This window comes from Bidens hawaiensis, unplaced genomic scaffold, assembly GCF_021521415.1.
Source record: "Bidens hawaiensis isolate Kalapana, Puna unplaced genomic scaffold, B.hawaiensis_p1.1 tig00023831_1, whole genome shotgun sequence".
Classification (NCBI taxonomy): Eukaryota; Viridiplantae; Streptophyta; class Magnoliopsida; order Asterales; family Asteraceae; genus Bidens; species Bidens hawaiensis.
The window spans coordinates 112,900-132,770 of NW_027493750.1; the positions used below are offsets into that span (position 1 = coordinate 112,900).

Consider the following 19,871-nt stretch of genomic DNA (forward strand, 5'->3'; position numbering starts at 1 on the left):
GTATTTTCAATTGAAATGTGTAGGTTTCTTAGTTTTTTAACGAACAAAAATACATGAACACGAACATGTTGAGTTTTTTAAATAAACAAACATGTACACAAATATTTGTCTAATGAAAAATGGGATGTTGATGTAGTTGACGATGACGGGTAGTATCGGAAGTTAACCCGCGATGGAGATGATAGACCAGCAATGGAGAACATGTAAAGAAAATAAATTAAATTATGGTTTGAGGATTTAAGTATTACCAATAAATAAGTTCTTATAACCAATTTGAGAGCTATTAGGGTTTGGTAAGACCCATGTGGAAATTATTTTTTTGATGATTAAAGGGTTATTTCACAAATAAATGAGATGTTATAACCCGTTTAAGGGTTATCCGGGTTTGGTAATACCCATGACCCGCGAAAATTATTGTTTGATTATGAAGGAGCTTCACAAATAAATGAGATGTTATAACTCATTTAAAGACTATATGGGTTTGGTAAGACCCATACCCACGATTTCGGGTCAAATGCATGAGAAGCCTCCATTTAGAAATCAAGCAATCTGGTGGCTCTAGAAAATGTGGGGGACAACCTGAGAGCGACACGTAAGATTTCATGGTAGACAATTATATAGATAGTTAGATATATATATCTAACCGAATATCAAATTCGGATTCTGAAAAATAACAGAAGTTTAAACTTTAAACCATAAAGTTCATAAACAACTAAATATTTCCTTATATATAAGTTGACCATTTAATTATAGCCTTTATGCTTTCATAAACTATAAAAGTTGACCGTTCTATTATAGGCAAAACTCCATGTATTTTTAAAAATAAGTTGACCATTTATATATGGCCGAAAATGAAAGTTTTATTTAAAATAAGTTGACCACTCAATAACATCAAAAAAATACGTATTTGATAAATCTGTTTTAAATTTTAAATCACAAAAATAAAAAACCTTTATTTTAGACAATTCCTAAAATAAAGTTTTATAAAATAATTATATATGAATGATATAAGTTGATCATTTATTTATGGCTGAAAATAAGGTTTTATTTAAAATAAGTTGACCATCTAATTATAGCAAAAAATTATGTATTTGATAAATTTTTTTAAAATTTCAGTGACACACAAAAATCATCACCTTAGGTATGTAACATCCCGAAATTTCGAGAATAATATTTAAAATATTTATGGCTGAAAATAAGGTTTTATTTAAAATAAGTTGACCATCTAAATATAGCAAAAAATTATGTATTTGATAAATTTTTTTAAAATTTCAGTGACACACAAAAATCATCACCTTAGGTATGTAACATCCCGAAATTTCGAGAATAATATTTAAAATATTAATTGCTTTGAGAGAAATAATTGAGTTAGTGGAGTAATAATAATAATAAATTATGAAAGGATAACTAGGCTTTTTAGATGGAATTAATTATGGACCAAAAAGGAAATATGGGCCTTAGGTCCATGGGCTCAAGGGAGTATAAATACCTCCTAAAACCCTAATCCTTTCCATTTCCATCCATCTTATCCATCTTATTCTCTACACACTCATAAACACACACATACATAAACAAACTCACGACCGCAAGCTAAAGGAGTAATCCGAGACCAAACCGAGCCTATAACTTGATAGATCTTTTATGTGCAAGCAATATACAAGATTGTAGTTCATCACCAAGCTAACACATAACCTTAAAAACACGTAAATGTATGTCCTTTATCTTTAAAGTTTACGTTTTTATGAACGGTTAGTCTTGACACTTAAACATATAGTAGATCGGGTATAAACGAACCATAAAGTAGCAAACTTTATGTTAAAATGGACTTAACAAACTTATCGACATGAACGACTCGTTAAAGAAACCCTAGATCTAGTCTTAAATGTTTCTAACTATAAAGCTTCAAACTTTATGGTTACATGGGTTAAGTTTTGGCCGAAAACGGTAAGGGAAACATTTATGAGTCCATACCGAGCCATGACAAGGTGTTAGGGTTAAAACGGGTAAAGATAACGATAATAAAGGACCAAACCGTGACCTAATATTTAAATAAAGTTCAGCTCGTTCGCTTACTTTAGGGATTTCAATTACTTTTGGTATTTCGATCACTTTAGGGATTTCGATCACTTTTGGATCAATCACTTTAGGAATTTCGATTACTTTTGGTATTTCGATCACTTTAGGGATTTCGATCACTTTTGGATCGATCACTTTAGGGATTTCGATTACTTTTGGTATTTCGATCACTTAATGGATTTCGATCACTTTTGGATCGATAACTTTGGACTTAGCATACATTTGGATCGATCACTTTGGACTTAGCATACATTTGGATTCGATTAATTTTATAATCGATCACTTTATGATCGATTACTTTTAGGATCGATCACTCTTGGATTCGATTACTTTGACTCAGCATACATTTGGTTCGATTACTTTTATATTCGATCACTTTATGGGTCGATCACTTTATGGATCGATCACTTTTGATTCTAAGTATAAAGTAATCTAATACAAGGCCAAATATTATAGATATAAAGTAATCTAATACAAGGCCAAATATTCTAAGTATAAAGTAATCTAATACAAGGCCAATAGATTAGATCAGAATTAGCCATTTTGGCTGAAATACAAATAAGATGAGTATTGATACGTGTAACTTATATACAATTAGAAGATCTCAGTTAAGAAGAGGAATAACGATAAACTGAGAACGTAAAAGGATCCAGGTGAGTTTCTAACCCCATTCCTTGTTATGTTTTCGGGGTTGTGTGCATACGCGATGTGATAGTTAATACACTTACCTTAAATGGTAGGTGTATGTCATGTATGATTTATATGTTATCTATATATGTCTTGTATGAGAATGAAAGCTTGTCGGTACGTGAACGATCTTCGGATATTGCACGTATATCCAAGGGAAGTGACTAGCTCCTTACATGGATATTAAATAATAACTTATATATGCAATGTTCCTTCTATGGATAATATATAGAGTTCCTTCTATGGATAATGTATAATGTTCCTTCTATTGATAGCATAGTGTTCCTTCTATGGATAATATAGTGTTCCTTCTATGGATAATATATAGAGTGTTCCTTCTATGGAAAGTATAGTGAGTGTTCCTTCTATGGAAAACATATATAGTATGAGTAATAGTAATGGTTCGTTTAATAGATATCATGTGACGTTCCTCTTGTGGATATTTATACAAGGTTAAAGTAATAATACATGTCTTCGGATACGTGAAGAAATGTATGAGAATGAAATGTATGTTACCTGATTAACTATAACTCACTCAGCATAGCTGACTTTTAGTATGCACGCAGGTAAACATGTTTAATGAGCTAGCATGAGGAGGGCACATGGCATGGATTGAATGGCTGACATCTGAAGATGGAAGAGAAATGATGTTTTAAATATGATGTTGTATATTATGTTTTAAAGAAAAGATCGAATGTTTTGTATCGATTGATTAAAGTTAACGTTTCCGCGAAAGTTTTAATAAACTCTGATTTGTAGAACCGTATTAATGAGTAAATCCAACGTCCAATGTAGGGCATCGGTAACGCGGCCTTACAAGGTAGTTAGTGATGATTTTTTTTAGCTAAATATGTCACCAAAGGTCGCGCCATTGTAGATGTTGTTTGGTGACACACAAAAAATCGTGACTGTAGCATATAAAAATCAGTTACAATAGAGTAAAGGTGTCCCTATAGACCAATGATTTTTGTTCCAGTTTTATCAAATAATGTCAATATAACCCTTTTTAGTGACACATGTTTTTTTGGTTAGTGGCAATATATCAACAATTGATCACATGCAATATTTTTTCGATGTGACGTTTTGCTTGAAATTTGTCACATTACACTATGTTCAGTGTGACTATTGGTTGGTATTTGATCACAATTAGAAACCAAGTTGTTAATCTAAGTGGTGACTATTACATACATTCTAGTGACATAACACAAATGAAAATGTGACCTAAAACGTTTAATATAAACTTCTCTGATTTTAAGTGTCACTGTTACAATACAACCCTCTCATTCTAACCGAATCCCATTACATCACAAGGGACATTTTAGTAATTTAAACTTGACAACCATATAACCCCCGCATCATCTCCAAACCAACGGCGAGAGAGAAGACGTTAAGACGTTCAACACCTAAACGTTAAAATTATCCCTCTCTCCATCTCCAATCAAACCCTTCATTTCTTAATAATAATAATAATCATTCCACTAATCTTGAATCCAATGGCGGAGAAACAGACACGTATTCTAGAGATTAACTTGATCTCAGCCCAAGGTCTAAAGATTCCACCATCCGCTAAAATGCACCGCATGCACACCTACGCCGTCGCATGGGTCCATCCCAACGCTAAACTACGCAGCAGCCTTGACCGTGTCGGCGGTGAAAACCCTACCTGGAACGAAAAGTTTATTTTCCGTGTTCCACCGGAGTTCATCTACGGCGACACGTCAGCAGTTCAGGTTGAGATCTACGCTTGCGGTTACATTAGAGACTACTTAATCGGAACCGTACGGTACCTGTTGAGTAGCAGTTCGTTGACCAGTTCGAAAACCGGTGCGGTTATTGGAACTCCGGCGTTCTCCGCCGTCCACATCCGCCGGCCGTCCGGCAGAGTGCAAGGCGTTTTGAACCTGGCGGCGACGGTTTACGAGAGTTCGAATTTCGCGGCGTTTGACGGAATGTCGGCGGTGTGCTTCCGTGATTTGATCGGGGAGAAGGAGGATGAGAAGCGCCGCCGTGAGCGGCGGATGTCGTGGCAGCCGCGTCTGAGCCGTGCGAGTTCGAAGAAGAGTGATCGGTCGTCGGCGGTGGAGGATTCCGACGGGAATGAGTCGACGGCGTCGTCTTCGTCGTCGATGACGATGACGGCGTTTAAGGATTTGAACGGTGTGGTATCGACGGAAATGGCGGGAAAGAAAGGAGTGAAATCGGACGGTGGGAGGTTGTTGAACAGGAGGTTTAGTTTCTGTCCGTCGGATCAGAATCTGTTGGCGTTGGCTGGGTTGCACGGTACTAAGCACAAGTGTGATGGTGTATGAACCAACGGTTGAGATTTGATCGTGGTGGGTGGGTGGTTAGTTACTGTTTGTTTAGATTCCGGTAAGCTATCAAATTACAAAATTACCAAATTAACCTTTACCGGAATTCAAATTGACAAATTTCAACCTTTATGTTATATTTGAGAGAACTACAATTTTTTTTTCTTTTTTAATTTTTGAAATTGATTGAATTATCGGAAAAAGGTTAGATTTTATGTTTTTACAAATTTGGATTTTGTGTTCTTGAATGATGACAATAAGTTTTACTATAGAAAGATATTCCGATGGTATAAATCTCTATAATTTTTGTTTATTTATTTTTTATATTAAATAATCAGTTAGTGTTTTTAATGATGTGAAAGATTATATGGTTATGAAGATGGTTATGATTCAATAAGGTTTTCAGTTTTTCTTGCATTTTGATGGTAAACATTATCATTTTTGTGATAAAATGGCCATTTTAGTGTTAGTGTGATCATTTTGATGGTAAACATTATCATTTTTGTGATAAAATGATCATTTTGACCATAAAGTTTTAAGATGCTTTTTGTGATTCAAGACGGTTAGAATAATCTTCAATATACTTGGAAAAACGGACAGGATAACGATTATACCGGGTCGGCCAGAATGGTAACTCTAAAAGTTGCTCAGTTTGATTCATGGTTAAAACGGATTCTACCCCGAATAGGTTCGGGTTAAAAATATAGGAAAACATAAAAGAAGCTCAAGTCCAAGTTTTCTTTATTGCAAAGTTTGTGTAGTAGCACCAGCAGAGCCACCAGTGTGCATAATCAATCTTTTATCATGACTTGAAAAAAAAGGCATATACATGTAACCAAGTGGCAGGAATTGAGCACAGCTACAAACAATCAATAACATCAATTGTACCCCACTCCCCAGCCTAGCCCATCAAGAGCCCTTCAATGAATGATCTTCTTAACCATGTTTTTTTTTATCTTATATATAAACCCACTAAACAATTACTCCTAGTCCGAAATTATCAAACATATCTGAGTAAATACTCATAGTGACCCAAACGATGTTTGAGTTTTCTTTGAGAGGCTAATTATCAATGATATTATCCTCGTTAGCATAAGTTTGATAAAACCCAAACCAATAAGATTTAACCCGAATCCGAAACAAACATTATATCATTCCGAATCTCCCCATGCCTCTCGCATATGACCCCAATGTAATATACCGGTGTCACTAGTTTAGTACATTAGTTTGCCCATAATATAAAAGTGTTAACTCATCATTTGATAGTATCATTATAATATCATTTGAAAAGCGGATCAATATACAATAGAGGGATGCTAAATGCATAATTAACTTTAAATTGAGGACTATAGTAATCTTATATGGACACTTATACTTATTATTTTAAAATATGTTTTAGTCGCCTTCATCTGTTTGCACCCACTACTAGGGATGACGATGGGCCGGATTCAGGCCGTGTATTGGTAATCTCAGTCTCATACCTGTTAATCGTGCCCATACTTGTCCCATTACATGTGGGATATTTGGCTTACCCCTAGGTATCATGTATACTCGTTAGTTTGTTAAAAAATATGTGTTGGGATTTACAACATTTTTTGTATTGTTTCTTTTATACATTTTATTCATGTAACAAATATTATAATTAAAATATGATACACTACATACACTTAAGCGTTACATTAGATAATTAATATCATTATAATTAAACTTCCCATAAAAAAAACTTTTGTACATATAAACCTACTAAAATGAAGCACTTATACATAACGGTTAACAGAGAAATAAAACTATAATTAAAAGTTTTCCGGGTACATGATTTGGGTACGTGTTTCAGGTAAATGAGCATATGGTTTCAAAGAATCGGACCGGATATCATCTAATCCTATATTCTAACTAGGGGTGACAATCTTGACCCAAACTCTTTCAAATGAGTCAATTTGAGTTGTTTTAAAGTTAAATGAGTTGGTTTGGGTAAAAGGTTTTAACTAAATGGGTCAAAATGAGTCATTTGAAATTTCATCATTTTATTTTTGGGTCAAAATGGGTCGACAAGTTCAAAGAAATGGGTCGATGTGGGTTAGTGTCCTAAGGAAATGTGACAGGTTTCGGATCGGAACGGGTTTTCGTACAAGACAGGTTTCGGCACGAAACGGGTTCATATTGGAACGGGTTCGGTTCAGGTTTCAAACCAACACGAGTTTTCACCCGTGACGTGTTGGGTTTTGGTTTATTTTGTTTCTTTCTGGTCGATTTCGGACTCGTTTTTGTTCGTTTTTCAGTTTTGTTATTGTTCGGTTTGAATCTTTTAGTTTCGTTTTGATTGATTTTTTCGATTTCGATTGATGTTGTCTGGTTTTGGCTTTTTGTTTCTTTATTTCATTTTCGTCGATTTTTTCGGTTTCAGTTCGATTCTACGTGGTTTTATTTTTATTTTTATTTTTTTTATTTATATGGAACGAGGACAACGTAAGAAACATTTTAGTGTTTTTACTTTTTTTATTTATGATTTATATTTTGAGTTATAATTTTTTTATTATTATTTTTGAATATTTTTTTGAGGGTTTTTGATCTTAATAGAAAACCCCTCAACAAAAATTCAGAAATAATAATAAAAGAAATCATAACTTAAAATATAAATAAAAAACGAAAAATCTAAAAAAACTAAAATGTTTCCGCCATTATTCTTGTTCACAAAAAAAAAAAAAAAAACTCAAAACCGGTTCGACCCTAACCTATTTTGACCCAAACCAAAACAACCCCTTTTTTAATTGACTCTTTTTGATCCAAACTCATTTTAACTCATACTCGTTTTGATCCATGACTCATTTCAACTCATGACTCGTTCGACCCAACCAAACTTATTTGCCACCTCTACTTCTAACGAATAATTTTGGGGTTCAAGTATACCAATCGGGCTCGGACGTTTTTTTTTTCAATCCCTATCAACTACATCTACGTTCAAATTCTTAAAATTTTCTATTAAAAATATAATTATAATTAGTATTTTTAATATTTTATATCTTATTCACAACGGGCTTTTATAAGGCTAGGCCGGTCAGGATTGAACCGGTTCTCTTTCTCAGGGTTTTAGGGTTTACAGCTAACTCCCCACCATAATACCTCCATCCCCAAATCGCTAATTCATCAACATCAAGATGGGTAGATCAAAGAAAGGTCCTAAATTCGCCGTAATGAAGAAACTGGTCTCCCACAAAGCAATTAAACAGTAAGTATTCTCTTCTCTTTCACCTTATTATTATTATTATTATTAACCTACCTTTTTATCACATCAATTTGTTCTTCAGACATAAAGAAGAGGTTTTGAACCCTAATAAAAAAGACTTAACCAAGGCCAATCTCCCCAGAAACCTGTAAGTCCTTAATCCATTGATGTCTTACATCTTCGTGTCTCTGTATCATGATTTGATGCTAGGTCTAAACGAGCCGCTTAAGCTCGGACTGTGAGTAGTTTTCCAAACTCGGGCTCGTCTCGGCTCGGTTATTGTTTAATTATCTATCTTTATATACAATAATATACATTGCTTAATTGTTTTTATCATAATTTTATACATAATAACACTTAATTAGTTATAAATTAGTTATTTTATTTATATATTAATTATAATTATATATATATATATATTTGTAATTGCACTTTATATATAATAATAATATACACTAAATTATTTTTATCATAATTTTATACATAGTATACATAATAATGAGTTTGATATGTGAAGCTAGGGCTCAAGCTCTTTTATTAAATGAGCCTCAGTAAAAGCTTGAGCTGGTGCTTGTTTAAGCTTGGCTCGATTCGAGTTTTTAACGAGGTGATATTGAGTAACTTACGAGTGGGTCGGATCGTTTACACCCATATATGAATTTTTTGATTTGGGATTTGTGATTTGCAGACCTTATGTTTCGTCTGCTCTGTTCTTCTCGCACAATACGGCGTTAGGACCTCCTTATCAAGTTTTGGTTGATACCAATTTTATCAATTTCTCTATCCAAAATAAAGTGAGTTTTGCTTAATATTACTTGAGTATTTTTTTTAAGTGTTAATTACACGAAAGTTATTCAAGTTTCAGTTTTTAATGTTTGATGTAGTTGGACCTGGAGAAAGGAATGATGGACTGCTTATATGCAAAATGTAAGCTTTCATTTCATCTTTTATGTTAAAAACCATCGTTATAGATTAACAATGAACATTGTTGTTGATTAATTGTACTTCATCATTTGTGTTACATTAGCAAGGAGTATGTAAGAATAAAAATAATTTTAGTGTAATATATTTGTTCTACAGGTACTCCATGTATCACGGATTGTGTGATGGCTGAGCTTGAGAAGCTTGGTCAAAAATACCGTGTTGCTTTAAGGTAGCTTATCTCGTGACTTTGTTAAATTGTTGGTCAATCTTTATTTGATGTTCTCATATCTCAAGTTATACTTCTCAACTATGAAGTACAAATTATAACTCTCAGACATTGTTATTTGTTGTAGATTAGCTCAAACAACACATGTTTAAATCAAATGGTCTAGTTTAGGATAGATATATGGCTAGTTTTGATATTAGGAAACACCTGCAAACAAATGGTAAGGTACGATATCAACAATAATTTCAGACTCACCTTGATGGTTAGCAAAGAATAGAAAATTAAGACACAAGAAAGATTTTTGTAACCCGTATGCCTTTTTCATTTCTACAGGGTTTCAAAAAGAACATCTAGATAGTTTTAATTTCTAGAAAACTACTATTGATTTTCCGTAGTCTACTTGTTGAAAGTTATATGTGCAGAAATGTAAATAAAGAAAAAAAACGCGCAATAAATGTAAATGTTGACACGAATTTTTTTTACACAGCATGGCGATTCTGGATTGCAGAAATAAAATTGAAGGTTGACTTTAGCTGTCTGATGTTGCATTTACAACCCAATTGACTAGATCATTGAAGGGTAATCTGGTCAATTGGATTGCAAATGCAACTTTGGGAACTTTGGGCAGTTGAAGTCAATCATCACTTGTGTTTCAACAACCCACGAAAACCATGTTATGCAAGAGTCGTTGCCTTTATATTTTATGCATATTCTTTTTCCTTGTTCATATTTCTGCATGTTTATTTCTCAGGAAGTAGGTTAGCGGAGATCATGGATAGTTTTCAAAAAATTAACTGTTGTAAGTATTATCTTTCAGGCACTGTAGAAATGAAATGGCATACAATTTAAAAGAAAATTTTCCTGTGTTATTTATCTCACTTAGAGGAGTCTTCTATTCTTTGCTTTTCTATTTCCAAACTAGACGTAGAACTCGATCGTTAGAATTAAGGTTTCTGTTCAAAGGAAATCCGGAAAGTGATATTTTTATTTTAGAGAAATGAATGTAGATGTTTAAAAATGTATTGAGAGCATTAAACATACTGATTGCTTTGTATGTTGCTCAATAATATGCTCGTTTTTCTATTTGCTTAAAACAGAATTGCCAAGGATCCAAGATTTGAAAGGCTTCCATGCGTTCACAAAGGGACTTATGCCGATGACTGCATTGTTGAAAGAGTTACCCGGGTAATTACTTAAATACTCTTTAGATGCTTGTTTCTTTGTTCATCACTAAGTTGAAATTGATCTCGAACTCCACTCGACTTGGTTTAGCTCGGTTTTAAGCACATAAAATCAATGGTCCCATGTTTGAAATCACGGAGTTAGATTTATAACGATCCACTTTTATTTTGCGCATGCGTGGTACGACATTTGAAATCACGAACTGTATTGGTGTAACTAACACAACATCAGAAACCTTGATAGTTATACATTTATATACATCTATGATAATGCACAGATGGTTGTAAAGTATAAGAGTTTTGTAGATCTCAGAATTGAGTGTTGTAAATGTTGATGTAGATTTGTAGGTTTGAAAGTCGAGGTCGTTAAAGTAAAAAAAAACGAAGTTGAGGGCTGTGAAAGTCAAAGAAACTATTGTTCTTTGAACAATCTCAACTTTCAAATCTATAGATCTACAGTATCACATCTACAAAACAATTGTATTTGCTAACAATTTGTGTAATATAAACCCATGTCTATTATATTTTTGAGATTTTGTATTAAAGTGACGGTGTCCATGCTTTGTGGTTTTAAACATAGTGTCACATGTGTGCAAAATTAATCTGATCATTATTTACAAATCTAACTAGTAATTTTTAATTTTTTTTATGGTACTAATGTATGACCAAAGGTAACAACTTTCAAAACTGGCATGTACTATTTACTGTATCTGATAGTTTTTCTGTTGAAACAGCACAAATGTTATATGGTAGCAACTTGTGATAGAGATCTGAAGCGTAGGATTCGCAAGGTAAGTAGTATTTCAGCAAATCTTCCAATTTATTTTTGTTTTGAACATAACTTATTTTGGATTAATATTTTATGTAATTAGATACCTGGTGTGCCAATTATGTATATCACTCAGCACAAGTACTCAATTGAAAGATTGCCTGAAGCAACAATGGGTGGAGGTAGGTTAATCACCCCTAAATATTCTTGCAAGCATTTTTTTTTTCAAACACAAATAAAATATGCCTTTGGGTTCATCGAATCAACCCGCTAATCATACTGTACTAACTCTTACTTTTGTTCTTGTTGCAGCCCCAAGAATATGATGTTTAAGTATGTTACTGCATGTTATTCCTGATGATCTATAAGGATGGTTTTTGCACAAACTGCTGATAGCTGTTGTTACAACTGTTTATTGTTCTCCAAGAACGTGTCGTCATTTTGTTTTATGGGTTTTGTCTTATGACACAAATACGAGATGTGAACAATTGTGCTTCTGCAGCGAGTAGCGTTTGAGATATATGTTTTCAAAGATCTGTTTTGTTTTCAAAGATATTAAAAATCGAACCAAAACCTAAATTCTTAGTATTTGCATTCTATAAATAGAACCACTATTAGGAGTCAAAATAATTTGTGCACTTCATCGTGTATAGTGTTCACGAGTTGAACATGACGTGGGAAGAACCTAAAACTCTGGCAGAAGCTAAACACGTCACCGGTCTTCATGTGGTTTGACGCGAATACAATTTGTTTAGCTTGAATATTATGACTTAACATATATAGATACTTTTAAAAGGCAGTGGCAGAAGCAACGAATGATGCTTATAAACGGATGTATGAACGTTTAGAAACAAAAGAGGGGGGACACGATATGTTTAAGATTGTCATAGCCAGGGGCGTAGAAGGCAAGATCTAGGGCCTGTGAAGTTCATAAAGGATACAAATGGGCATGTACTGGTCAAGGAGCATGAAATCAAGCTAAGATGGCAAACCTACTTCCACAATCTTTTTAACAATGGGAGGGCTTACCAAGAAGAACATAACAACACAACCTTCCAACGACAACAACCGAATAACTGCAATTGCCGACGAATCGCACGAGAAGAGGTGCAGACTGCGCTTAGGAGGATGGGAAGGGCTAAGCCGGTTGGCCCATACAACATACCCATCGAGGTGTGGAAGTGCCTGGGAGAGGAATGAGTCATGTGGTTAACTACTCTGTTCAATAGTATCCCCAAATATGGTAAGATGCCAGACCAGTGGAGGAGCAACGTTGTAGTTCCTATCTATAAGAACAAAGGAGACGCGCAATGTTGTGGTAACTACCGATGAATCAAACTACTAAGCCATACTATGAAACTATGGGAAAAAGTGATTGATGTTAGACTTAGACGAGAAACTCAGGTTACGTTGAACCAATTTGGCTTCATGCCGGGTCGTTCCACCACAGAGGCAATTCACCTTATAAGAAGATTGATGGAAAAATATAGGGAGAAGAAGCGTGACCTGCATATGGTGTTATTGACTTAGAAAAGGCCTACGACATTTTGCCACGACATGTGCTTTGGGAGTGCTTGGAGGGTAGAGGAGTACCCAGGAAATACATAGATATAATTATGGATATGTATACCAGGAGTGCAACAAGTGTCTGTGCGCCAGTGGGGGATAATGATTTCTTCCCTGTAGAGATAGGTCTTCACCAGGGGTCAACGCTGAGTCTGTTTCTTTTTGCAGTAGTCTTGGATGAGTTGTCAAAGTCGATTCAGGGGACGCTCCCATGGTGCATGATGTTCGCAGACGATATTGTGTTACTAGCTGAGAGAAAACAAGATCTAAACATGAGGCTTGAGGAGTGGAGAACAACCTTAGAGACAAAAGGTTTAAGGATTAGTCGCTCTAAAACGAAGTACCTCCACTGTGATTTTGGTTGGGTTAATGACAATGAAGATGCACAGATCACCATTGAAGGGCAGGTGGTTCCACATGTAAAGAAGTTCAAGTATCTAGAATCATTTGTTCAGAGTGATGGGGAATTAGACAGTGATGTGACCCATCGAGTTCAGGTAGGATGGTGTAGATGGAAAGCAGCCACAAGTATATTGTGTGACAAAAGTTTCCCAACTAAACTAAAGGGAAAATTTTATAGGGTGGCAGTTAGACCGGCAATGCTATATGGAACAGATTGCTGGGCCATCAAAAAGGCACAAGTGCGGAAGATGGAGGTAGCAGAAATGAGAATGCTACGTTGAATGTGTGGGCACACAAGGTTAGACCGAATTACAAACGTTGTGTTTCGGGAGAGATTAGGGGTGGCGAACATAGCAGACAAGATAAGAGAGTGGAGATTGAGATGGTTTGGACATGTGAAGAGAAGACAGACGACGAATCCTGTTAGATCCGTAGAAAACATTACTATAGAGGGGGAGGAGGGGTAGAGGACGACCGAAATTGACTTGGGACAAGAGGGTTAGGCGTGATTTGATAGGCCTAAACCTCTCCGAGGACATGGTGGAGGCTAGGAATTTTTGGAGAAGTAGAATTAAAGTTAATGATTTTTAGCAAGAAATGAATACCTTAGGGCTTATATTTCCCTTTTTTTGGTCACACACCAGAATGATATTCTCATTACATATATATAGTATTTGAATTATTATCATTACTGTTATTATTATCAGTATTATTAATATTTATATATTATTGTTGCACTTTGATTTCCTTTGTATTGCTCCAAAAACATATGTACTTTAGAGCTGAGGGTCTCTCTGGAAGCCCTCTCTTTATTCTTTTGGATAGAGGTACGGTGTGCCTACATCTCACCCTCCCCAGACCCTACTTATAGCTTTGTTGTTAGTGGGACTTCACTGGGTATGATTGATTGATTGATATAAATACTTTTAAAACTAAGAAATTACAAAAAGTAATAATACATATATACATAAATACCTTTAAACTTTAAAAATTTTATGCCTATTTTCTCTTATAACTTTATATACTTGACATAAAATATCAAATCTTTTGAAGTTTTGACATAAAATACATTTTAAAAATAATTATAAAAATGTAATGGATTAAAAGTCAACCCAAACACACCCAGCTTTACTAAAAGTGTTTGCAGGTCAACCTGAACCCGTTAAAACTAGAGACGTACATACAAATTGGTTTGGGCAACCAACGGTAATATAGCCGTTGGAACCGGTTTTTGAGAGAATTATAGCCGTTGTAACCGTTGGAACCGGGTTTTGATGTCCGAAACCTATATATAACTTGTTTTCCATCACTTGTTTCACCACCAAACTTAAAAACAAACTAAAATACTTCTCCTTTAGCAAACCCGACCATCCAACTCAATATTATTATGGCACCCACCAAAAAAACTAACAACAAAGCTAAGAAGAGTGTTTTTATTGAACCCGTTCGTGCTATAGATGACCCACAAGTTCTTGCGGTCGTCACCCATAACCGCAACCAAGACATATGGAAGAATTGGGATTTGGTTGTCAATGTCGATGGTGATCAAAAGGCTCGTTGCAAACTATGTGGAACACAATTAAAGCACGATTCCAACTCGACTTTGAGAAAGCACATCGAGAAGCTATATTGCAAGGCCTTGAAAGGCATTGGCGCAACCGATCAAGTTGACTTGGGTAAATATGGTACATTATTTCGTTACAACACGAATCAAGTTCAAGATAGAATGGAAAAGTTCGTTATTCAACGAGGTTTGCCGTTTAACCACTTTGACGACCCGGATTTGACGTCGTTGATTCGAGAAATTCTACAACCGCGATACACACATGTAAGTCGTACTACCTTAAGACGTCATTGTATCCAGTTGTGGGAGTGTGCTAAGAAAGAGTTAATCGAGTTTTTTCATTCTTTACAAGCGATGGTTAGTTTAACTACCGATGTTTGGTCGGCACCACACGGGTTACCCGAATCATACATATGTGTCACCGCTCATTGGGTTGATCCGGAAAGTGTTTGGGTCAATGTCGGGTTTTTGTTGGAGTATCTTGACGTGTTCAAAAACTCAACAACAAAGTTATCGGGAGTCTATTATCCTACTAGTTGTTGGGTTTTGCAAGAATTGTACTACATGTCTTGTACTTTTAAAGAGTTTGAGGAGAAGAACAAACTCTTCAAGAATATTGTTGCGGTAATGAAGGAAAAGTTTTTAAAATATTTTGAAAACATACCGCCGGTCTTTACTTGTGCCGCCGCTTTAAACCCCTATTGGAACGTTCATGGGGTTGAGACAACGATCGAGGAAATATTCGACAACATTGGTATGCATGAGATCGACCTGAAGTTGTCGACGAAAGCAAAGGAAAAGTTTAACAAAAACCTTCAAGATCTTTATGACCATTATTTTCAAATGTATGGTCCAAGCACGAGATCGTCTTTTGTGAAAAAAACAACGACCAGTAGGCCGTGCAAGGACCCACTTATAAACTTGATGAATGCGGTTCATGAATCTGCATCTAAAAGGCAAAAAGGAAACACACCAACTAGCGAACTTGGTCGATATAGTGGAGCAAACTATGTTGAGGGCGCAACGGTCGAAGAAATTCACAATATTGATTTGTTGGCTTGGTGGAAAGGAAAACAAAACGAATTTCCTATTCTATTCGCCGTGGCTCGTGATTTTCTTGCCGTACAAGGCTCAACGTTTGCTTCCGAATCGGTTTTTTCTCTTAGTGGGAGAATATTATCAATGCGAAGAACAAAATTAACTCCCGAGTCTCTAGAGGTTTGCATTTGCATAAAGGACCATTTGGATGCGGTGGATCGTGTACAACACAAAGCAAACTTTGAAGACGAAATACCAATAAAGCGTCCTATTCATGATGAGGAGGCTGAGGACGTGCTTTCTTCCGATAATTCGGGTGGTGAAGAAGACGAGGGTGAAGACGAAGAAGAGTTGTAATATTTATTTGTTTTAGTAAAATCATTTGTAACATGATCAAAGTTCAACTAAAAATTTAGTTTTGATTTGTTTAATAACTACTTTTGTTTTGTTTATTACTAGTACCAGTTTATTTCTTATTAGTCATGATTAATTTTTTGTTACATTTTTAATAACGACGAACATTTTATTTATTTAAACAAGAACTATTACAAACATTATTAAAACATAAACGATACTAAACATAACAACTTAAACTAAAAAACAACGTCCATCGTTTTAATCCGGTGTTCTACAACAATTAAGCGCTGTCACCGGCGGTAGATGCTTGAGTTGTTGAGCTGGACGACTCTCCCACTTCCGCTTTCTTGACATCCAAACTTCTTTTCTAACGACAATACTTATTCGTATGCTTTCGTAAGGTCGAGTTCGACCCCGCTTTAAGAAACTTCGAGCAATACTTGCACCGAGCCATCTCTTGTGCGTCGGTCATGACACAAAAATCGTAATGAAACCAAACATCGAGGCTTGTGTTGTTTCGATCATAACAATGCCGTCATTACCATTTCTTGTCGGTTTAACCTTAATTGTGATTTAGAGTGTGTTTTATAGTTTTGAAAGTGGTTTAACTAACAACACACAACACATTGCTATTTATAGTATGTTGGTAAGCTTTATATAGTAAAAAAACCGGTTCCAACGGTCAAAAACGGCTATATAGTCGTTGGAACCATTTCATAACGACTCTATTATTTGAATTTCAAAAAAAACCGGCGGAACCGGTTTTTACGTAATATCCGGCCCCGGTTCCTAAAAGTTGACATTTCATGCCATCGGTTCGGGTCCGGAACCGACCCGGTACCTGACTGGAACCGGTCCCATTTTCTACCTGGTGTGAAAAAAACCGGTTCCTAACCGGTTCCGGTTTTTAACAATACCCGATTTTGTGCACCTCTACCCGACACCACAACCAAACCAGTTTTAACCCAAACCGATTTCTAACCCGTCCCTTACTGATTTGTATCCGGCTCGATTATAGATCCCTGAACCAACAAACGATCCGATACAAGCGTCAACAAAATATCCAAATCAACCATGAAAGTCATTATCCGAGTACCCATAATATCTGTCATCATACTCTTCAATATGTATCTTGGGCTCGGTAGTAACACCACCACTGTCACTACTATCAAGACAATCATCAGGCAGTTTCACAAACTTAATCTGTTTTAAACATCGTTTCCCGAGATCTCCCTTGAGATCGATCAATGTGGAAGCACTGACGCAAGTCAAGCGATTCAAGGTGTCCACAACCATCTAGAATCGCCTGCAACCCAATATTCGACAGGCTGCTTCCAATGAGTTCAAGGTGCCTTAACTCGGGTAAGTTCTTACCGATTGCCAACACCGTGTCATCATACACAAAAGTATATGGTTGTTGGTTGTTCATTTTCAGTGTTTTTAGCAGAGGGCAGCAACGACCAGCAACTTCAATAGCTTCTTCTGTGATATCTGTTGTGTGCAGACTAAGTTCTTCCAACTTGACAAACTTCTCCATACATTCATCCCAGCCATTGCAAACACAACCATAACAATATGCAATCTCCAGACGTCTAAGCTGACTTGATCTATAAATATTAATGGCATCAACAAACACAATTAACACCTTTTGGGCATTCTCGAGTATGTCAATCACACCAACTCTGTAGAGTATATTGGTCATTACATCATTAGGAAGCTTCAACCAGTTTCTTCTTTGCTTACGGCCTTTTCTTCGCTTCATTGTCACTTTAGCATGTACAAAGCAAAATATACCAATTGATAAGCATTTAGGGTTGTAAACAAACTGAACCGAACAAGACCTTGTTCATGTTCGCTAGCTAAGTTTTTATCAGACAAGCGAACGGTTCACAAAAAACTATTCAAACGGATTTTCTTTTTCGTGTTTGTTCATTAAAGAAATGAGCTTGTTCGTGAATGGTTCACAGACACAGATGTGTAACATCCTACTTTCGGTTATATTAATAAAATAAAGTTCGTTTAATTTATTGCGGGTCGTTATCGGTTTAGTTGAATAGAATACGAGATGGACTTGTGTAGGGTAAATGGATATGGGTTATGGACTTGGGTTATGGAGGAATGAAGGAAAGACCATGGGCTTAAGCCCATGATCAAAAATATATATACCCTTAATCCTCCATTTAATTCATTTACACATATCCCTTACACCATCCAAAACACACACTTAAGATTCTCTCTCTAGTTTCTCTCTCACTCTAGCCGAAATATAGAAGAAGAAACGGATCCCGACCCAAGGTATGATAGTATTTTGTTGTATGAGCTTAAATCCGTTAGATATAATCATGAAACGACGAGTCGACACCATTAAACCGTTTAAGTCATGAGATCCGGGTGGAATCGGGTATAAACCGAACCTATGATGAGCTTAGGGGTCACCCTAGCTCAGATCTGGATCGAAAGGGACGAAAAACGGTGAAAAACGAGTTAAAACTAGTTTTTCCGACGTGTTCGCGGTTTTCCGGCGGCTTTCCGGCAAAGGCGGCACCGGAATAGTGGTACGAGGTTAAGGGGAATGTCAGGGAATGTTCTGACATTCCTGACCTAACCCTAGTTCGCTATGGGGACTTAACGAACTGAGGGTGATTCGCTATGGGGACTTAACGAACTGAGGGTGATTCGCTATGTGGGCTTAACGAACTGAGGGTGATTCGTTAGTCGATTCGCATAAGGGGGCACAGCGAACTAGCCCTAGTTCGCCTATGATTCGTCTCTGATTCGTTAAGGGAAAAGGGTAACGAATTACCCTTGATTCGTTATGACCAGTTCGTTAAAGGAGATAACGAATTAGAAGGTCCAATTCGCTACTTGGACTGGTTCGCTACATGGACTGATTCGCTAAGAGTCCAGTTCGTTAAAAGTCCAATTCGTGTAAGTAACCAGTTCGTCATGGCAAGTCAGTTCGTTAGGGATAAGTAACGAACTAGAAGTTTAACAGAATGACAGAATGGTCTCTGGACTTAGAAAAGAATGATTTAATTACAAATAAGCCCTTGAACTTTTAAGTAGCATATTATTCAATGATTCAAAATGCTAATGGAAAATGTGTTAAGACAGTTAATGAAAATAAAATTTTTCCAAGCTGACCTGGCAGCTTAACCCCAGCCAGGGGCTCTGCCCCTTAGACCCCGCTAGGGGCTGCCGCCCCTAGAACCCCGCTGCCAGGGGCGCTGCCCCCGGACCCCCGTTCGTTGAGGGTAATAATTAAACTAGAAAGACGATATGTGTAGTGATAGTTATTGATACGTATAATTATTATACAGTTAGTCGCGCACAGCTAAAGAAGGGGATAACCGTAAACGGTGAACGCAACCGCCTTGAGGTGAGTTTCTAGCCCCACTTCCTTGTTATGTTTTCGGGGCTGTGTGCATACTCGATGTGATAGTGAATACACTTATCTTAAGTGATAGGTGTATGCCTTGTATGATTTACGTATGATGATTGCTTGACGGTGCGTGAACGATCTTCGGATATTGCATGAACCGTCAGGTA

General features: G+C 36.2%; 3 protein-coding genes across 3 annotated transcripts; 2 read left to right on the forward strand and 1 right to left on the reverse strand.

The window, feature by feature from the left end:
- Window positions 1-4,256: 4,256 nt before the first annotated feature.
- LOC143568204 (uncharacterized) lies at window positions 4,257-5,072 on the forward strand. Its single transcript, XM_077054414.1, has one exon. The coding sequence runs from the start codon at window positions 4,257-4,259 to the stop codon at window positions 5,070-5,072; it is 816 nt and encodes a 271-aa protein (XP_076910529.1).
- A 3,147-nt stretch (window positions 5,073-8,219) lies between these two features.
- LOC143568202 (uncharacterized) lies at window positions 8,220-11,979 on the forward strand. The gene is made up of 9 exons (XM_077054412.1): window positions 8,220-8,298; window positions 8,378-8,443; window positions 8,984-9,089; window positions 9,180-9,222; window positions 9,376-9,448; window positions 10,543-10,630; window positions 11,361-11,417; window positions 11,499-11,577; window positions 11,708-11,979. Exons 1-9 carry the CDS (start codon window positions 8,228-8,230, stop codon window positions 11,719-11,721), a joined length of 597 nt encoding a protein of 198 aa, XP_076910527.1. The 5' UTR covers window positions 8,220-8,227; the 3' UTR covers window positions 11,722-11,979.
- Window positions 11,980-17,520: 5,541 nt separating this feature from the next.
- LOC143568205 (F-box protein SKIP19-like) lies at window positions 17,521-18,084 on the reverse strand. Its single transcript, XM_077054415.1, has one exon. The coding sequence runs from the start codon at window positions 18,082-18,084 to the stop codon at window positions 17,521-17,523; it is 564 nt and encodes a 187-aa protein (XP_076910530.1).
- Between the last annotated feature and the right edge of the window lie 1,787 nt (window positions 18,085-19,871).